Source organism: Ochotona curzoniae, unplaced genomic scaffold, assembly GCF_017591425.1.
Source record: "Ochotona curzoniae isolate NIBS_2020 unplaced genomic scaffold, NIBS_Ocur_1.0 contig_3819, whole genome shotgun sequence".
Lineage (NCBI taxonomy): Eukaryota > Metazoa > Chordata > Mammalia > Lagomorpha > Ochotonidae > Ochotona > Ochotona curzoniae.
Window position 1 is genome coordinate 26,172,767 of NW_024466004.1, and position 22,477 is coordinate 26,195,243.

Below are 22,477 nucleotides of genomic sequence, written 5' to 3' on the forward strand. Positions count from 1 at the left end.
ATTAAGCCCTACATGTATGCTTGAAAGATAATGTCTAAGCTTCAAAAATAAAATAATTAAAAATTTAAGGTAATCTGTTTGAAGCAGTTATGTGAAAAGAAAAAGATATGACTAGTTTGTCATGCCATGTACATGCTCATTCCTGTTTTTCTTTTTTTAAACCTAAGTATTTATAAATTAGATTTGTAAAATGTATATATCAAAGATAAGCAAAGCAAATTTAAATAGTCTAGTAAAAGATTGTATTTGTAGTAAACCTAAAATGATTCAATAATTTATCAAAAACCCAGTTAATTTTGGTAATGAAAATGCTTTTGAGATAGATTAGCAATGTCCTACATGAGATTAAAAACCAAGAGTTTAAGAATTGTAAATGTAATCCTGAAGTGATTAGTCGAAAAAGTAATTCTGAGAACTAATATCTTGTAATTATATAATAGGCTCAAAGTCTATTATATCACACTACTGGCCTGAAAATTTATTAGCAGATAATTTTTATGTTATATGGGACAAATGAAAACACAGATAATAGCTCCAATTAAGTGAAATTTTTCCATGATTCCCAAACAAGAGCACTTAAAACAGAAACTACAAATATTTAATGCAAGGTTCTACTCAGAGAATCTTTAATGTTTAAATATTTGCTTTAAAATGAAAATTTTTATCTATTTTTGAGCGTATTCCTTGAACACCTTTAATTTTCACATCTCTTAGAATTTGATGAGTTATTAACACACACATTTTCTGAAATGTGTATTACTTTCATGTAAAAGCCTTGTGAGTTCTTAGTGAGTCTGCCTAGTATTAACAGTGGCTGCCACTGTGCTAGTTGTTTGTGACCTAGTGATGGAGATAATATTGAGGAGCTAGCTTCAATTAATGATTTGTTTGCTTTCTGGCTATTTTCTCCAGAACCCAGATGAAAAATGTTATGTTCTTGAGGAATGAAAAGGGCAGTTGACAATTTCATTGATTATTTAGTAAGGCTTAAGCTCATAAAAGTTGTACCACTCAAAGCCTACACAATATTTGTTTTGCATATTGAATTTGTTAATGTCCTGATTAGTTTGTCAGTTTCTTATTACTGGTGTGTTCTCAGTTTCAGTGTTTTCTGCAGGGTCACATGTATTTACAGGAACATTTTGGTGTCTTCATAGGTTCCATAATTACAGTTCAGAGAGAGGGTAGTCATTTGTACCAGGGCTGACTTTTTCCCCCTTGATCAAATTGCCATCCTTCCTATTGAAAGTTTAACTGACTAAGAGAAATCCAACCAGGAAGAACATGAACAATATTTGTGGCATATGATCAATCTGTCTTTAAAAAGTAGAAGAAAATAGCTATTGATAAAACATTATATTTGCTCGCTGTACGGAATGAACAGCAAAAGTCCTATTGAATATGAAGCCAATGACAATCTTCTCAATAAACAAGCTTTACTGTTAATAGTGATGTGTTTTTAAAGAATAACAACTGTTTAAAGCTATGTAAATTATCTATTCCTACATAGGAAAAATATGTACAAACTTTAGTGGCTTAAGACAACAAAAATTTGGAATTTTTCTGAGTTGGGGACTTGAAAGTTTGCTTAGGTATGTGATTCTAGCTCCAGAGAATAGTGAACTTGCAGCCAGGATGTTGTTCAGAGCTGCAATTTGAAAGCTCAGCCTGGACTGTACAGTCAGTTATAAGTTCACACACTTGGCTACTAGCAGGTGATATCAATTCCTGCCTGTGTGGGATTCTCCTTGGGGCTTCCTGAGTATTCATCGCAGAAAGAAAAAGCAACTAGAACACCATGGTACCTTCTGTGATGCAGTCTATCCAGTTACATACTATATACTCTGTTTTTTAAAATATAAATGTGTATACACACATATATGTGTGTGTGTATATATATATGTATATGAACAATGAAAAGTAAGCTAATCTTCTATTGAAAAGTAGAGGGATGAGGTTTGAAAGAGAGTATAAAGGAATTTGTGACCATATTTTAAATCACCACACATACATTCAGAATGCTCCAGAAACTGGCAATGTTAGAAAAATTTTTTTGTAATGTGAACCTAAACTCCACAAGCCATGGCATTAGATTCCCAAGCCAGTGTCTCTTCCTCTAGACCACTTCATCTCAGAACCGCTGATCCTCTCAGATCCTGGGAGCAGCACAGAAAGTCAGCAACAGCCAGAGAGTTTGGTGCCCTTTTATGTATTTCCTCCCAACAATTCAGCAGTCAATTGATAAATTAAATGTACACAAAAAATGAAGTCTCTTTGATTAGCTTCATGTACAGTATTTTTTGAAAAATAGTTACTTAAGAATAGCTGCTATATGATATATTCTTTTTTTTTTCTTCCATAAATGAAGAGAGGATGGCCGTATTCCTATCTCAGGTCAAGTTGCCTGCAGCAATGCTAGCTGCTCAAGCCCATGGGAGACCTGGCCCGCCAGGGAAAGATGGGCTACCTGGGCCACCAGGAGACCCTGGACCCCAAGGTAAGTCCTAAAGTGTAGCATTTGTTTATCAACATTTTAAACCTCGGCATTAATCACATGCAAATCAGATAAGGAAACACATGTAATATACATAAAAGGATTTCCTATAAAGTATCTTCTTAATATTTTGAATATTTAATGGAAATACAGTAAACATAATAAGAAATGCAGGTAAGTTTACAGAGGTATGAGATTTCGGTCTTCTGATCACACTTATAAGCATCAGATTAACACTGCTACATTACTGGTAGCGTGACAGTCCACAGTCGTCAAGAAGTATGTGTTGTTATTTGCAAAATATCATTCAGTCAAGCAACGTCTATCACTGTACACCAAATGATATCATATCCATCCAATTTTTATATCCTCTCTGTTAACTACCATGAATAAGAGAAGACATGTTATATCTGCCACTTTGGGTCTGGTTTATTTTACTTAGCATAGTAAGCCCCAGTTGCATTCATTTCCATGCAAATTTCAGGATATAATTTTTTGGCTAAGTAATATTCCATCATGTATAAATATTACATTTTCTTTTCCAAACATCAGTTGATAGACATCTGGGTTGATTCCATTTTCTATTTATTGTGAATTGAGTTAAAATAAACATAGGAGCAAAGACATCTGCTTTCTATACCAGCTTCATTCCCTTTGGATATGTTCCCACAACTGGATCATACAGTACATTTATTTTTCATTTCCTGAGTATACAGTTTTCCCTAGTGGTTGTAGCAATATACATTCATCTCGACAATATATTAGTGTACTTTTTTCACTACGTTTTTGCCAGCATTTGTAGTTTTTTTTTTTTTTTTTTTTTTTGGTTTGAGGATGGCAGTCATTTTAACTGGGATTAAGTTAAACCTCATTGTAGTTTTTATTTGTTTTTCCCTGATGATTAATGACCCTGACCACTTTACTGTGTCTATTTCCTATTTGTATATCATCCTTTGGAAAATGCCTATTTCTATCCTTTGCTCATTTCTTAGTTGCATTGTTTGTTTCATTAAATATGAGTTTCTCAAACACCTTACATACTTTGGATAAAGAGTTTGCAAATATATTCTCCATTCTTTATGTTGCCTTTTCACTGTCAATATTTTTTCTTTGCTGTGCAGAACCTTCTTAGCTTGGTGCAATTCCACCTGTGTATTTTTGCCTTTAATGCCTGTGCTTTTGAAGTCCTATTCAAGAATTCTTTTCCAAGATCGATGTCTTTCAATACTTTACCTATGTCTTCCTCTTATAATGTGTTGGTTTCAGGTCTTGAATTTAGATCCTTGGACCATTGTGAGTTAGTTTTTGAATACAGGTTAAAGGGGGTCTTGTTTCAAATTTCTGAATATAGGAATCAGTTTTTTCAATGTCTTTTGTGGAAGAGACAACCCTTTCTGTGAGTAATAATTGTAGTTTGTTAAAGATAGTTGGTTTTAGCTGTGTGCACTAATTTCTGTTTCTCTTCTGTTCTATTGAGGTACATGTCTTTTTGTCTTAGTACCAGGTTGTGCTGATTATAATAGCTTTGTACTCTGTCTCTCAATCTAGTATTATGATACCTCCAGCTTTGCTTTTATTATTTAAGATTCTTTGGCTACTTGGGGTCTTTCATATTTCTGTATGAATTTTAGGATTGTTTTTCTTAGCTGTGTGAAGATTAACCTAATATAGTATATATAGTGTATATACTATATAGATTGGAATTGCATTGAGTCTAAATCACTTTTGATAATGTTAATTCTTCTAACCCATGAACATAAAAGATTTGTTCAGTGTGTGTGTGTGTGTGTGTGTGTCTTTCATTTCTTTGATTAATGTTTTATCATTTTTATTATGGAGGTCTTTTAATTTTTTACTAAATTACAAAACATGTAACATGTTTTGAAGCTATAGTTAGTGGACTTATCTTGGACGTTCTTCTCAGTCACAAAATTGTTGATGTGTAATAATGCTATTGATTTTTGTGTGTTGATATCACATCCTGTGCCTCTGCCAAATTCTTGAGTTCTGATTGACACGTTGTGGTTTTGCCGTATAAAGGATCATACCATCTGCACACAAGGATAATTTTACTTCTTCCATGCCAATTTGTATCCCTTTAATTTATTTTTCTTACCTGAAATATCTGGCTAAAACTTTTAGAACTATATTGAATATAGTGATGAGACTGGATATCCTTCTCTGATTTCAGATCTTAGAGAAAATACTTCCAGGTGTTTCCCATTCAGTATGATACTGGCTGCAGTTTCAACACACATTGCCTTGACTGTACTGAGGAATGTTCCTTCAAAGCCTAATTTGCTTAATATTTTTATCATGAAGAGATGATATATTTTATCAAATGCTTTCTCCGCAGCTATTGAGATAATCATATGGTTTTTCTAAATACCTCATTTTGTTGTGGTGGTTTAGCATTATGATTTTGATTTGCATATGTCATATCATCCCTGCTTGCCAGGAATTAACCCTACTTGGTGCAGGTAAATGATCTTTCTGAAGTGTTGTTATATTTAATTATCTAGTATTTCTTTTGCCTCTTTATGTTCATCAAGAATATTGGTCTATAGTTCTCTTTATTGTATTTTTCTCAAGTTGCAGAATGAATTTGCCAGGGACTTCCTTCCCTTTCAATTGTTTCAACTATGTTGAGATTTGGTATTAGTTCTTTAGATGTTTGGTACAACTGAGCAATACTGGGCATTTCTTTGGAGGCTCTTGATCTCTACTTTGTTTGTTGGTTTGTTTAGGTTTTATATGTCTTTGTGTCTTAATTTTGACAAATTATATCTGCCTAGAAATCTTTTCATTTTCCAATTCATTGGAATATAGCTGTTTGTATTCATAATTTATTGCGTTTCTGTGATCTAGTTGTAACACCTCTTTTTTCATTTCTGATTTTACAGTTTGGGTCTTTTTATGATGAAGCGAATGGTTCATCAATTTACTTCTTCAAAAAACTCTTCATTTCACTGGTCTTTTTGTGTACTTTGTGGTTATTTTCCTAATTTGTATTAGTTTTTTTTCTCTTAATAGTTCTTGGGTTGAGTTACTTCTTGCTTTTATGGATCCTTGATATGCATTACTGATCACTTATTTGATACTTTCCACATTTTTTCATAGAGGCAGTCATTGCCATAAACTTTCTTCTTTATGCCACTTATGTGGTATCTCATACATTTTGATATGCTGTGTTTTCCTTTTCATTCATACTAAGGAATGTTTTTATTTCCCTTTTGATTTCCTCTGTGAGGCACTGTTCATTCAGGAGCATGCTGTTTGCTGTCCATGTTTTTATTTTCTAGAATTTTTTGTTAATTTCCAACTTGATTCTGTTGTCATAAGACTTTATGATTTTAGTTTTAAGGAAAAAGCTTTGAGATTTGTTTTATTATACAGTATAAGATCTGTCCTAGAGAATGTTCCATGTACTGATCAAAGGAATTTATGATGTAGCTGTGGGATGAGATGCTCAATGGATGTCAATTGGGTCCATTTTTTCTTATTACAGATTAGCTGTATTGGTTGTCAAGTTTTTGTTTGGCTGATCTGTCCTTACAAAAGAGGAGTGTTGAAGTACCACATTGGTATTGTCATTGAGCTCTGTCTCTCTTTAGGTCCATTAACATTTTCAAAAATTTTTATAAAACTTGGAACTCTGCATGAGTACATTCATACTTACTGTAGTCAAATCTTGTTGAATTGACCCCTTAATCTTTACATAATGGCATTATTTGTCTCTTTTAATAGTTTTTGTGTTAAGGTAGATTTCATTTGACGCGAGCATAGCTGCTCCTGCTTGCTTTTGATTTCCATTTTCATGGAATGTTTCTCATCCTTTCACTTGCATTTTATATGTATTTTTATTGTTGAAGCCTATTTCTTCTAGGCAGCAAGTAGATGGATTTTTAATCCATTCAACCAGTATATCTTTTGAAAATTTTGTCCATTTAAATTCAAGGTCATTATTTATAAGTAATGACTGTCACTCTTTCCATAAATAGCCCTATTGTCTGTTTTTAGTCTCCTCTGTTCTTTTACTAGGAGGTTTATGCCTTCATACATTTTCATGATGCTGATTAGCTATCTATTTCTGTATGTACTGTATCATTAAGTATCATTTGTAAAATTGACAGGGTAGTGACAAATTCTTTTAATTTTTTGTGTTAGAATATCTATTTCACCTTGATTTATAATGAGAAGTTCTCTGTGGGATAATATGCTGTGTTGGCATATATATAGACGGTGCTGTGTCTCTTCATTCTCTCCTTGCCTGTATGGATTCTGTAAGGACATCTTCTATCAGTCTGATAGGAGTTTGTTTATCTGATATTTCTTTACAAAAGTTTTTATATTCTAACCTTAATGTGTTGTGGTAGCAATCTTTTCTGATCATGTTATGTGGAGTTCTGTGTACTTCCTGTATTTGGATGTCCATATCCTTTATCAAAATCAGGAAATTTCCTGCTATTATTTCAGTTAATAGCTTTGTAAGACTTTGCTTTTTCTCTTTTCATACCTTCAGGAACAGCTAAGACTCCTACATTTGGTCATGTGGGAGTATTCCATGGATTCTAAACACTGTTCTCATCTGATTTTTTGTGTGTATGTATGAAAGATTTTGCAAGGCCTTCCTTCTGGATTAGGTGTTATTTATTCTGCTTCACCAAGTCTGTTAAGGATTTCTACAATATCTTTTTTACTTAGTTCATTTCTAATATCTTTGGGTTTTTTTCTTCAATACCACTTTCTTTGCAGAACTTCTCAGCTACTTATGTATTTCATCATTTAACTTTTCCTGTACTTTTGTGTAAACATATAATCATTTTAAAATTCTTTAGATATTTCATCAGTCTCCACTTCTAGTGTAGAAGTAATATATTATTTTGTACTTTGGGGAGAGTTATATTGGTTGCCTTGTCCAAATTTCTTCTATTTGTACATTGATTTTTCTGCATCGGGAGCTCTCTCATTATCGTCTTTTCCCCAGGATTTTGTTTTTGTTGGAATTATTCCTGGCAGTGTGCCTCTAGGGCTTGGTGGAATTCTAGAGGAGTGCTCTTGAGTTCCTGGGGTGTTTGCTTGGCAGGGACAGAGAGCATGGCCATGGTTTGTGGGTGGAGCAGGAGTCCAGAGTGATACCCATCGTGGTACCAAAATGCAGGCAGTGGCGTGCTGGTGCAGAAGACTAGGATAACAAAAGCTAACAGGGAAGACAAAAGAAGGTTCAATTATCTAACTGGTTTATGCTGTGCATACGTTTTGAAATATTGTACTACTTCACCATAAAAATATTTAAAAATTCAATTGATGGGAGACAAAGACCTTCTGCTAGTACAGTTGATCCTCTTCTATGAAAACTCTGAGGAAGAGAGACCCCATTTGAAAGCCCCATTTATTTCAGAAAGAATCCCACAAGTGGAGTTAATAAGAGACATCAAATCTTGTATTCTTGATATTTTAAGTAATATTAGTTTAGGTTTGCTGAATATTGATTTTGGATATAAGTAAAACACCTGTCACTATGTAACCGCATGTGCTGTCCACCATGGAGTTTCTGGCTTCATCAGGGGACTGCAGGTTTAAATGAATAACAGCTTGCTGAAAATATTTTCTCTGAAGCAAAATGTTTTTAGGGTTGCTTTTATAATCATTCTTCGATAATGAAGTAAAAATGAAACAACTGGATGTTCTGCAAAAGTTTATGATTTGTGTATAAAGGCAACTTTTCTGAGTTGTCCATTATGAGTTTCAAAAAAATGAAACAACGGTCTGCAAACATTTCATGTACACACCATCAGTTTTATTTAAAAGAACAGTGTTGAAAGTAGTTGTCTAATTTTCAAACTTTAGCTTTGATTGGTTTAGAATGAAAGAAAACCTTTGTTGTTTGTAAGTCAGTGACTCATAGGGTAGATTATGTGACTATTACAGAATCGATCTTTCAAATATGTTAGCAGCAGAGGCCTTTCACAATGTGATGGCATGGAAGTGTGACTGTCAATTAGTGGACCACAAATATGGAGGCTAAAAATGTTTAAGTCATAAGGCAGGCATCACAGATGAAAAATCATTCTGTGCCAAATGCCGGCATAACTTCTTTGTTTGCTTCATTTGTCCAATAGCTTATAGTTATACACATTTGTTTTGAAATAATTGCCTGACATTGAACCTGAAATCTTCCTGCTGGAAGCAAATACAGTCTATGACCTGGGAATTTATCAATAATTAATACTATCTCAATATAAGCTACAGTAATAGCATACTATCACCTTACACACTTAAAGTTTGTGGAAATATGTGCCTGCAAATAGGTTACTCTCTATTCAATTTAAAGAGACTTACTTTAAAGAAGTGAATCATTTAACATTAGAAAAAGTTAAACTGTTACTTTGTTAGCCTTCCTATATGAAGCTGTGTTATTATAGTAAAACAAGTTGCCAGTGCTTCAAGGCAGCCTTCATAATCACTGAGTGTACGACCTTCTTAGGAAAATCAAGGTTAGAAATATCTCCTGCATTTGAGTACATAAGTGGCTTATACTGTTCTTAACAGAATGTTAATTATATACTAAGATTTTTACATAAAGCTTATACATTTGACAGAAAGATGTGCTACCCTATTCTACAAATATATTAAGATACTTGGTTTATTTTTGTGTTGAAATATGTGAATGAATATGTGCTTGCATTAATTGAAGTATAACTGAATTTAAAGTGAATAGACATTTAACGGGTTTATTATAAACACTGTTCATGTATTTCATGATACAGATTTAGAAGTGTAGATATACTTCCCCCACATTCCTCCCATCCACTTTACTCCTTATTTCCCCCCTACTTTTTATAATAGCATATTTTCATTTCATTTTGCCATCACAAGCTTAATACTCCACTAGACAGAGATATCCACACATAGTAAGTAGAAAATAACAAAAACTATTATTTCTCAGAAGTATAGACAAAGTTGCAAACAAAAATCAAACCTCAGGTTATCAATTTTACTCATAGACTGTGTTATCACACATTAGGGGAAATTGATGTCTGTTTTGGCGACTGTCATTTCACTAAGCATAAGGTTATCAATTGAATGTGATTGGTTACAAAAGATTTGTTTTTATAGCTGAATAGTATTCCATAGTTTATATATACCACTTTTCCTTTATCCAGTCACCAGTTGAATATCTGGGTTGATACCATATCTTAAGTCTGGGGAATTGGGCTACTATAAGCAACAGCACAGTTAACTCTCTCATATGCTGACTACATTTCATTTGCATAAATTCCCAGTAGTGGGATGCCTGGGACATATGGTAAGTCTATTTTCAGACATATGAGTAATCTCCACTTTGGCTTTCATAAATTGCACTAGTTAACAAAAGTGGATTAGGAGTTCATTTTCCCCTACATCCGTGCTGATATTGTGATGCCCCAGCTATTTTTTCCATCTGTAAGATCACTTTAGCTATTCAAAGTATCTTGTGTTTCCCTATGAATATTAGCAAGTTTTTAGCTCTAAAGAATGTCATAGGTGATTTGGTTGGGGTCACATTGTATTTGATAGCATTGACATTTTGATCACATTGACATTTTGATATTCTGATCAACAAACATGGCAGATTTTTCCATGTCTCTTATATTTAATGTTTTATAATTTTCATTATAGATAACCTTCAAATCCTTAGTAAAATGCCAGAATATTTAAGGGATTTTTCCTATAATAATTATAAATGAAACTTATGACATTGTTTCTGTGTACATTCTATGTATAGCACCATTTATGGGGCCAGCCAGGCAGTGGCAACTTCTTTTAATTTCTATTTGTTTTTGGAAGATATTTATTCCACCTTCATGTATAATTGAAAGCTATACTAGACGTAGTATTCTGGGAGTTTTTTTAATTTTTCAGGCCTGGCATGATGGCTCAGTGGCTAAACCCTGACCTTTCAAGCACCATATGGGTGCTGGTTCCATTTCCCTTCCAGCTTTCTGCCTAAGAACACAGCAGAGAATGACCCAAAGCCTTGGAACTCTGCACCTGCATGGGAGACCTGGAAAAAGCTCCTAGCTCCTGTTTTTGGATCAGCTCAGCTCTGACTGTTGTGGCCATTTGGGGAGTGAAACAGCAAATGGAAGATCTTTCTGTCTCTCCTCTCCATAAAACTAATCTGTCTTCCCAATTAAAAAAAAAAAAAACCTTAAATATTTATTTTTCTTGCAGCACATTTATAGAGCAGACAGAACTTCCATCTGCTGGCTTTTTGCTGAGATGGCTACAATAGCGGGAGCTGAGATGATCCAAAGCCAGGAGCTTCTTCCAGGTCTCCCATATAGGGATCCAAGACTTGAGTCATCTGCTGCTGCTTTCCAAGGCTACAGGCAGAGAGCTGGATCAGAAGTGAAGCAGCAGGGATTCAAACCAGCACCCATCTAAACTGCTAGCGATGCAGGCAGAAGCCTAGCTCTACATTAGCCCTGGCAGTCTCTTCCTCTTAGAACCTAGACAATTTCTGTCCATTCTCTTCTATCCTGTAGGTTTCTGATTAAAAAAAATCAGCCATAAGTCTGATCAGAGATCTCTAAGATATTTTCTTATGCACATTTTAGAAACTGTTTTACTGTAGGACGTTAGACTCTAATGTGTCATGGTGAAGAGCATTCCCGGTCATGCCTACTTGGAGTTCTGTGTACTTCCTATCATTGGATACCCTTGCTTTCTCCCTATTAGAAAAGTTTGCAACTGTTACTTCACATTATTTATCTATTAGGTTGGAACATACTTTCAAATGACTCCATACATCTTTCCTGGTTGTTCACATGTTAAATGAAAGGAACTTACAAAGGATTTTTGAAAAGATTTTAAGTGAATCCACTTACCATTACTGTACCCCATGTTCCAGCCACTATTCTCTAGAATCTAGGATTCTATTGAACATTCTTAACAAACTTTCCAAATATAAACGTGTGGAGGTATCCACAAATATCCTTAATGCATTTAGTATGTCCTTATCGGGGTAGGCGGTATAGTGTAGTACAGGTTGAGCTGCTGCATTCTGAATTACCTGGTTCAAGTTCTGGCTACCCTGCTTCCGATCCAGCATCCTACTCAAGTGTTTCCCAGAGGCAGCTGGTAGTGATCCAAGTACCTGGGTCCCTGCTACCACATGGGAGACACAGACAGAGTTTGGTGTCCCTGGCATCACTCTGGCCACTTTATTCCTCTAACTCTCACAGCAGTTAAACTACTTTGTGAAAGTCTTTTCTTTCTCTCTCTGCTTCTCACAATTACGCATATATAAATTATTTTTAAAGCTGTATATTTGCCTTTTTCTCCACTACATAGCTGAGAAGGATGCATGCCCATCTGAACTAATTTGGATTCTTCCCCACTACTTTTACATTCATGGTCAGGGCACATCTAGTAAATAATAATTACATTGCTAATGTTATCATTATTTAGATATGGTTGGAATTTAGAATGATGACCACAAAGCTAGGCACTCTTTCCAGACAGAATTACCTTTCCCTCATGCTATGTTGTTTTGTAATAACTTTTATGAAAAGACACCACTGAGTTAAGGCCTCAGTTTCCTGCCAAGAAGCATGATCTGGTTAACCAATTTGTACATTTGGGTCTAGGAAAAGTTTTGAATGCATTGTTAAGCAGAAATCAAAACTTCTGCTTCCCATCTGTAATTGTACACAATAACAGCACATAGCACAAACCTTTTCTAAGTATTACAGATACCAATATTTAAAGCCTGGATAAATGTGCTTTATGCTTCTTTCTAGGGCATAGAGGCACAAATTTCTCTACTTTATACAGCAAGCATATTGAAAAATCAGAATAGTTTTGATGTTAACCTATACACAGGTCTCTGGCCTAATTCACTTTTGTCAGTTACCCTAAGTTGCTGGAGTTCAATTGCTTTTTCATTTTTTTAACTATTGGACTAAGGCGTGGCTTCTTGTCACTTTTTGTCCTTTTAGTAGGCATAACTCTAGTTTGTACCTTGCTTCCAATAAGAATTCTTACCAAGAAGGCATCCTTAGCACCTGCCTCAGCTAATTGAACATAGGTCCGAAGGATGGATTTAAGGCAATCAAGGCATCATTTTCTCTGCCAAACTGACAAGATTGAGACTATCAGTAATCTCTTATAGTAGTTATATATTAAGATCATCATTGCCTTATGCTCGCTACTGTAACATATATGCCAAACAATAAGATAGTATACTATTCATTATATACACATCACAATCAGAAAATGTGTGTTTTCTATAGAATGCTCTTTTTGTGTCCCTCTGTTTTATGTATTTCTCTTAGGCTACCGAGGACAGAAAGGAGAAAGAGGTGAACCTGGAATTGGGCTACCAGGGAGTCCAGGCCTTCCTGGAACTGCAGGTAAGAGGGCTGGTACCTCACAGCATAAACAAACCTCAAAGAACAGGACACATGCCTTCTGCACTGTGAGGTTTCTATGTCAAATGGGATAATGTCAGTAAAGAGGGTCGTATGTGGTCTGCATTCTGACAGGCTCTTTTTATTTCATTAGCCCTGGGTTTGCCAGGATCACCAGGAGTCCCAGGACCACAAGGACCCCCAGGACCAAGTGGAAGATGTAACCCAGAAGATTGCCTCTATCCCGCCCATCTTCCGTCAGGTGGGAAATGAACAAATGTGCAAGATCGGCCTCCTGGTGGCCTTTCCTGCTATTGGAACTATCTTGAGAATGGCAAACTCACATTCATGATGTGCGGGCTGCCTTTTTCTTTCCTTTTTTTTTTTTTGCCAGAGAGTAAAAACAGTTTGACTCCTGTAGTAATTTAAAAATCAGCATTTTATTGTTTAGTTCTTTTTCAAATTCATTCCATAGGTTTTACTTCTCCATGACTATGTTCTTGTTTGATGTTTGACATGAAATATACAATCAAAGCTTATTAGTTCTACTTCAAAAAGAAATTTCATCTTATGATTTAGTAGACTTGCAGTGATGGAGATTTTGTAGGGTCATCCCCATGTGTTTGGACTTTTCATTTCAGAATTCTAAAGTTTCAGACTATCTTGATCTTTTAGAAGTTTCACTTATTGCTAACAATTTGTTATCTTTTTTGATATAGTGCATTGCTCCTATTAAATGCTTTGATTGTTTTTACAATTTAAAAATTCTCAAACCATCCTACTTCTGCTGAAAAAGAGATAGGCAATATGAGCTTCACTCACTGAAAAAAAAAATACAGGAGACTATTTGATCGAGAAGCCTCCAAACCCACCACAACCAACTATGGAGATGGCTCTGTTAACTCTTCATGAGCTCTGTTCAAAGCAAACAGCACTGATGTGAATACACACCCAGGAAGGAACAAGTTCTAATTGCATAGGAGTTTCACAAGCAAAGACTAACATTCTGTGGTCCCATTGGATAAAAAACAGGAGATTTTTCTCCCTGAGCAGTAGTCAAGAGTGAAGGCACCAGGATGTCTTTGAAACTCTCGAAGCTTAACTGGCCTGGCAAGAACTTTGGCCTCCTCTTTTATAACCATTATCCTTCTGACCTCATCACTCCCAGACTCTTAAGAAGCAGACATCAAAACCAAGAATGGGGTTTGCAACAAATGCTTTCCCTAGATGAAAGGGTGGTGTCAGCCAGTACACCTGACAAGGTAAAATCCGAAAGCTCTCCAGGAGAACCGGAGTTTCTCCAGAAGCCACAAGAGCAGCTCAGCCAGGGGAACTGAATGAATCCATAAGCCAGCACTCAAAACCACAGTTAACACACACTTGGAAACTACATCTGCCAAGGAAGCAAAAACGTGATGATCAACCAGATTACTACACAATGTTCATTGCCTACCTGAGCATTATTTTGAGAAAGTGCTGGCTGAACACAACTGACTTCTAGAATATTGGGCATGAGGAAGTTGCTGCAATCTTCATGGTGGGTCTCTGCCATACAGAGATGCTGGGTGCAAGACACCAGAACATTGCCTGTCTGGAAATCAGCTTACATCTCTTCGAAGAGCAGTGCAGTTTCCAATCTGCGAAACACAGGGAAGGAGGACTGCTTTGGTCTGTTCACTAACAAGTGAATTCAGAAAAGCTGGACAAAGCTGTGAACAGAGATGTATTTAAAGGAGCATGCTTAAATCAAGACAAGTTTTATTCAAATGCACCCATGATTTGAACTGGTTTTCATTATAGATAGATTAACTGCTGGTCAGACACTGTCTACATGGCTGTGCATACATACAACCTCTTGGTTATTTTAGACTGAATTTTGTTACATATTTCAATTTTAAGTTTTTCTTTTCCAAAGTTATTTGTTTTAAATTCATTTTATTCACTTTCTTTCCTGTGCAATACCTATAATGGTGCTGTATCTTCAAATTACACAATTGGAATATACATGTTTTCTTAGAATAATTTATCCTTAAAATTGTACATAGATCTAAAATTTGGTGCTATGTGTATATCTTGATTGTAATTTGCAAAATTTTCTGAACACTTAGAATTTGCCACATTAATTTACTTGAACTTGTCATACATTTTATGTTTTAAAGATTTTTTCATATTATAGGTGTTCAACTCTTTGCTAATTCAAATATTTATTTTATCATTTATTTTCTTAGGCTTTTTTGCTGATAAGTATATTTTTTCCATTGAGTTGATCCTTTCATACTCATTTTCTTAAGTTACTCATTGTAATTATACAATTAAAAGGATGCATAATATAGTCTATATTTAGAAATCTTTCTCTGAGAATTCCGTGGATATGTAACTTTTTATTCCTGTATTGAGGATTTAATTTATTCAGGTAACCTGAGGAAGAAAGTGGGGAATACAGTTGTATGACATTTATTATAAAGTAGGACAGCCACAATGATTCAAGCCCCCCTGCCTTTTTTTTTTGTAACTGGAACTTGTAAGTAAAACAGAAAGAAATAGGTCTGCATGTATGGTGGAAGGCCTTCTCACCCTACTGTTTTATTTACCTCCCAATTCTTTTTTCTGCCGTGGCACACTATACGTGGTGTGCACCAAGAGCGGCATGAAACACTGAGTCCAGATGATGACATCAGATGAAGTGGAGATTTGGCAGTTGTCCAGTTCCTTTAGTTTTCTATTAAATTTGGATAATCTGGTCCCGAAAGTAGGGTGGGAAATTTTCCTCCAAATAACTTGGCAGTTGCCGTATCTCTTAGACCATTGTGTTCCATTCCAAACAGTTAACTTTCATATAGGTATCAACAATGTCTACAGCGGGGGAAAGGAATTAACAGATTTCTTGACTTACCTCTTGCTTGCACTGCAGACAACATGTACTTAAACAAAATAATTATGGGCCATGATAATATACAAAAAATTATTGTTCCATGTATAAGTAGTTTGAGTTGCAGTCTTATATTTTGTGCCAAGATCAATTAACACTTTCAGATAGAAGTTTTGCTATGCAAAGAAAACATATGGCTTTAGTTACAATTTATGGTCTTTGGAATCTAAAGAAAAAGGGAGGAAAAATCCTTGAGTTTGTTCATTGTTTTTTTCCAATTAAAGACTTCAACTATTACTTCTAACTATATAAAAAAGCCAAGCCTGACCTTTGGAATTGTTCACCTTGTGATTAATGTAATTTAATTAATGGCCTCAGAGTAATCCTATGTTTATTTCCATATTTCATGACATTATAGAAATGAAAATTTTGGACAATGACAGAACTTAGTTATCTTAAGATACATTATCTGTAAAAATTGTTATTAGATGTTTGACTTTATTGATATGCTTTGGGCTTTAAATAAGGTTTATCTTTCTGCATTCTCATCTATCTGTTGGAACCTATGATATACCTCTTTTTGTCCACAAGATGGTGTTTAAAGCAATTTGTTCAGAAGTGAATAAAATGGCAGAAATAGAAACCCGGGAGCAGTTTAGTGGACAGTTAAATCACTATTGCCATTGCACATTTTTACTTTTATGTTTTAATAATTTGTTTTTTCCTAGTTTTAAGTTATCTTCATGAAACAGGCACAGTAGCCTTTGATTTGTTGACTGAATTTTATTTCTTCACTGGAGAACATATATATATTACTTTGCTGGTGTGTACATGTGCTATTTGTAACTTTGTATAATGCCCTCCAATTCTCATGAAGAATATGAATATGAAGGCATCTGATTAGTCACTTTACTTATTAGACATGAGATATGCTCTTGACAAATAAGTATAAAAGCACTTAGCTTACAAGTTGACAGTAAATAAAATCATAGAATGTCAAAATTGTATATTGTTTAAAGTACTTAAAATTTTAGTTAGCTTTGTGTATATATATTTTTAGAACTATGGAAGTACTTCAAAAATACCACACTGATTTTCCTAACAGAAGCAATAATTTCCTGGGACTGAGTTTTACAGAGTTTTCATTGCTGTTGACCTTAAATTATATTTTACTTGTATCTATCTTAAAACATAAGTGTTCTCTGTCATGGATTCCCAAAGTTGTTTCTAATAGACTATTACATGACATTGAGGCTTGTGCCCCTCTTCTGGATTTTCTCCACACACAAGGATTATTCAGACTTCAAGGGGGAGGAAGTGTAATGAAGGATTGGCTTCATTTCCTTCATGTCCATGCACTTCAGAATGACTTCACCCATTGAACTGTGGTTATGTGTTAGCTGACTAATAAAAGCATCCTTGGCTACATTAAATTTGTTTAACTGCCAGGAGTGCTAAAAAAAAAAAAAGAAAAAAATAGTTGTACTCTATCTTCTGATGTAGTCATGGTTATAATGCAAACATTTCCATCAGCAAATTCACGCCACAGTAATTGATCGGTCTGCTTACATTGAGTGAACCACCACACATATATATTTGAAAGTTATTCACGCACGTGAACGCATAATAAATATTTAGCTAAAAAAATCAGATAGGCTTACAAGACCAAAACTGTCAGAAAATCGAACGGAGCAACTTTCCAGTTCAGATGCAATGCTGAGTGATATACAGTGCAACCAAAGGAGTTAGCTACTTCATTAATTTGTCAAAATAAAATACTAGTCAAGTGGTAGATTTCCAAGAAACTGAGGGATCAATAAGATCTGAGATTGAATTGTTTTATTTACCTGTAATAAAATTATCAATGCTATAGTTATTTTCTATCAAAAGTATATTTAAGGAAATGTTTCAGTGTAAATATTTAAACTGAAATTGCAGCATAGCATTATTTTGTAATTATTTCTAAAAGATAATACCTTCATTTTATTTTCTCTCATACCTCAATCTATTTTTACTTTAAATCAGTATACTCACTGTTAAATGGAATAGCATTTTCATTCAGAAATTTCATCTGGATGTAATGCATTAAGGCCTTGATTCCTATATGTCCATTAAGCAAAATGGGCTTGTCATAAAACTCAGCAATAAAGAATTTGACCTTCAATCAGATTTCTTAGGAACAATCATGCCCCAACTGCTGTTTGCCACTTTTTGTGACTGGAGTTCCACAAGTCAGTTCCAATGATGCCCTAAAAGCACTCTCATACAAGATCGTAGCCCTGCAGGTGCCCGGCGAACCTACAGTTCCTCTATTGCAGGATCTGTAGTAATTATGGTCTTGTCTATTACATGAATCATTGCTTACCTTGCAATAATTACGTTTTTACCCATCTGTCCTTGGCAGCTCAAAGAATCTGATTTCATGGTTGTAGACAATTGTAAGCACAAACAAAACTCAAAGTGCAGTCCTCTGTGACTTTCATCCTCCAAAAGTGATGGCCTCGCTGGAAATATTTCAGAATCACTACTGCAGAGCTCACTAAGGTAGACATCACATGTAACTTTTCTTATAAAATAAGCTCTTAGATCATTAAGACAACAGACAATAAGTAAATACATGGCACATTTTCTTAACAAAGTAGTTACATCAAAACATGCCAGTGGATTTCTGGTTCTTTGACAACTGATTCGTTATCCAGTCTCAATATTCTCTTCAGGTCCCCTTATGATAAAGTAACTAGGTGGCCCCCAAGGAATATTGTCTTTTCACACACAAGTTTTCAACTTGGAAGCCAACGACACTCAAAGTTATTTCAGATACGAAGGTTTCTTCACCTAACAAGACTGATAAGAATAATCAGCATCCTCTAGCTGATAACGAGATCTACCCAATACCTGACACTTCCTCTTGCACGTGCATTTATACATAGAAAGCATTGTACCTACGCCGTTTGGATTGGTGTTTACTGAGCCATATGTACTTACTGCTGTCACGTTCCAAAGTATGCAAGTGAAAAGTGTTACCTAAGAAAAAACGACCTGTTTCTTACACAGAAATAGTTTTAGAGATAACTAAAAATCACACAGCCATTGTTCTTTTGTCAATAGCAAGATGACTGATTTATTTTGTGCTTTTCTTGAGATTACTTTTTTACTTTTTCCAGTCTATCTGAAAATATTTTAAAGACATTTTCTTGATATTTGGAATCTTATTTGTTGCTAAAATTTTTCATGTTATTTTTTAACTCAGATTTTTATACCTCAAGCACACAAGGATAGCACAACAGTAATAAAATGGAAAGTTGATTTTTTTACATAAGAGATGTACATTAACCTCATTTCAGGTTACAAACGAATCAGCGTTGACTAACAGTGCTTAAGGTAGTGGTCCTGACTTTGCAGAATTGCAGAGGACCTGTCAATCAATCATCAAGCTTGATGGGACTACTCATTCATACTCTTGTGCTAGGTAGAAGTCATTACCCAACACCATACCAGGGGGCTTCCATGCGCAGGCTGGCAAGTGATTTCCATAGTTCTTAACCAACCTGATGAAAGTCGTATCTTATGACCATGGAAGCACTGACTAGGAATAAATCAACCATGTGCCCTTGATTAACATGCCAAATTCTAACCCTATTTACATGCTTCTTGGTCAGATTGCTCTAGTTTTACTTCATTGACTTTTTAAAATATCTCAGAAAATTTGGAAAATACTGTTGTGCTAGATAAATATACTTGATCTATATTTAACAATCTTTCATGGAGAGGATTTGTTGGATACTTTTATGATTTCTCAAATGTTTAAGGTTTTTGTAAATTATTTCATTTGATTTTATAATAGATTTTTCCCACCATTTTTAAAGTGCTAATTCTACATAATCTATTTGTAAGTGGTTATTCCAAAAGTGATTACTGTATCTGTGAAGCTCATTGTCATATGGATATGAGTTTTGTAAAACAGTTAACTGTTCTTTGAGATTTTATTTTTTTAATTTTCGTATGACTATTATAGAACTGAGACATTATTTCATTATTTCATTTCTTTTGTTTTATTGATTATGTCACTCCGGTGCAATAAAAGTACTTTGATGAAAAGATTATCTCACTGTATTTTTTGATTATGTATGATGAGTTTTGCAAAAGTTACTCATTGCTTAGAGATTTTAGGGAACAGTACTACTTCAGTCTTGTTTGTTTCTATAACAAAATACTCTATAAATACTCTATAAATAAAAGAGGTTTTACTTCAGCTCACAGTGCTGCAGGCTCAAGATCAGGGCGCCAGCAGCTATATATTTCTCACGCATGTCTCGACAGAGATGACATCAGAAGAGCTAGTGGTGAGCACACAAGAGGGAATCAGGGCTGTGTGCCATGCCCACTGCTAACAATCCATTCTCACAGGACCTAACCCCACCCTATGAGACCGGATCCCCTCCCGTGAGACAGCATCAACCCATCATCAGAGTAGAGACCCGGGAACACTTACCTTCACGATGCCCTCTCGCAGCAGTCCCACCACCTCAACTGCAGGACAGGACACCATGCTTGTGGAAACAAACCCCTGGAGGACAAACACGCACAACACAGCAGGCACCTGTATTTCCAAAAGTGTTCTTTCAAGTGGGAAGAACTTCCTTTCAGGCTGTGGGAATGGCAGCAACCAGACTCACGCTTCAGCACAACTCATGACGGAGGCATACAACCAGATGCTATAAGCGATTCTTCAACAAATCCCAATGTGTGTCACATCATGATTTAAGCAAACATCTAGGACTAAGAAGTTTAAAATGCACAGGAAGTACACAAGAAATTTATATATAAATACATATATATGTACATATGGAAATATATATGTATTTTATTTTACATATATATGTATTTTAAATATATATATAAATTCCTTTAGGGCTTGCTTCCACAAGCAGACACAATGCCATAAACTAACAAGATCTTAACTATTTTGGGCTGCTTTTCTAGGCCCTGGTACTGGTCATTCACACACTGTGGCTCAGAGTATTTTAAGTCTCTTCTATAGTTCAGGTAGGTGTTGATGAAATAAGAGCCAACACTGAGTGACTATGTAAAGAGTAATGAAGCGCTGTAGAGGTCAGGAAGTGTTTCCTTGTTAAAAATGTAGTATTTCACAAGTAAGTGATGAAACAATTACATTTGCAGTTGTGAAGCCCTGGCGGAAGGGAGCTAACAAGCCACTGAAATGAAGACAACATGGTTCCTAACCTAGAAGTCAAATCAGACTTATAAGAGCCTATGACATATCTGAAATGCCATACACAAAATATATGAATATGCATTTGTCCATAATCCCAGGAAATGGTTCACAGTTTTAGAATTGTCCCCATTCATACATATATACCCTTAAGAACACAGACAACATATGGCACAGTAGAATCTCCTCCACTGGAAATATTTTTTTTTTCTGTGTAGAAGCACTAATATTAAAAAAAAAAAACTGGTGCCTGTCAAAATATTGGCAATTATAAGATGAATGACTACTTCTCATTGAACACATTTGTAAGAAAGCATCCAAGATATTAAGAAACCATATTTATTTCTGCTTTGGTACAACCAGAGATGTTATGTCCACCCTCTAAAAATAAATAAACTCACCAGTAAAACTTACGATTGCCAGAATATTAAAATGTCTTCTTTGATTTCACATGGAAGAGCTCAAAATAGTAATGAGTGTGGGGTACAGTACATACAGTTCAATAAAAATTCAGGCTGAAGATGAAAACCAACAGGAGGAGATCATTTTGGGTGACGCGGCTCTTCATGGCCACTCGAGAGCACAGAGGGCATGTAAAGCACCATTCCCTTCAACGTAGGGGGTTCCTTTAAAGCTAGTAACTGAAATATTCTGAAAACATCCAAGTGAAAATGAAAACTACTGCAACTGAGGTAAACCAGTTGTCTTTGTTTATTGGCACCGTGGCCCACTATGAATCATGTATATAAATAGCACACTGAAGTTCAAGATCTTAGGAATAGGACTCTGTACTTTATATGGGGGAATTTCTGGCTTTTCATTTTTTGTTACCACTGACTTCATCATCTTCCCTCCGAGAGGAAAGAGGACTAGTTGAATAGCACCAATGCTCTAACTCTGGTTGTAGGGCATCTGGAATCATGTTGAAGGTAATGCATGCCACCTCTACCCCAGCTTTGCAGGGTAGTCCTCTGCCAAGCTCCTTCACCAAGTGCAGCCAGCCTTGTAATATTAAGCCTCTCACTGATCAGGCCCTTTGCTAAATGCTCGCTGACCAGCCTGCAAGGTGCAAGAGGCCGGCTCGCAGAAACCAGGAAGGCCAGGTGGGCCAGGAGGACCAGGTACACCAGGAATTCCTGCCACTCCAGGGGGGCCTCGCTCCCCATCCCGGCCATTTCTCCCATAACTGGCAGGGCCTGGGTCACCTGAAAAACACGAAAGATTGCACAAGTCAGCAGGAGAATCCTCGGAGCTGCAGACTGGCAGAAAGTGCTCTACTCTCACAGCCCTGCATGTGCACATAAGGGAGACTTAATAAATGCTTTTGAAAATGGATGCTTAGCATGACAAATTTTCTTCCCTGGACTTGGGTTTCATATAAAATCAAAGTTATGCCAAAGAATAAACCACTTCCACAAAGAGCTTGGTTCTCAAGCATGCTCTAAATTTGTTGTGTGATAACCTCTTCCTGGAGTGACACCATG

General features: G+C 35.5%; 2 protein-coding genes across 2 annotated transcripts in view; one reads left to right on the forward strand and one right to left on the reverse strand.

Moving 5' to 3' along the window:
* COL19A1 (collagen type XIX alpha 1 chain) overlaps positions 1–13,164 on the forward strand; it is a 319,505-nt gene extending 306,341 nt beyond the window's left edge. Inside the window, exons 46-48 of the mRNA XM_040983151.1 lie at positions 2,369–2,497; positions 12,817–12,894; positions 13,046–13,164. Coding sequence (XP_040839085.1) covers positions 2,369–2,497; positions 12,817–12,894; positions 13,046–13,164 — 326 coding nt within the window. The remainder of the gene's footprint in view (positions 1–2,368; positions 2,498–12,816; positions 12,895–13,045) is intronic.
* An 8,821-nt stretch (positions 13,165–21,985) lies between these two features.
* COL9A1 (collagen type IX alpha 1 chain) overlaps positions 21,986–22,477 on the reverse strand; it is a 93,002-nt gene continuing 92,510 nt past the window's right edge. Inside the window, exon 38 of the mRNA XM_040983043.1 lies at positions 21,986–22,198. Coding sequence (XP_040838977.1) covers positions 22,014–22,198 — 185 coding nt within the window. The 3' untranslated portion in view covers positions 21,986–22,013. The remainder of the gene's footprint in view (positions 22,199–22,477) is intronic.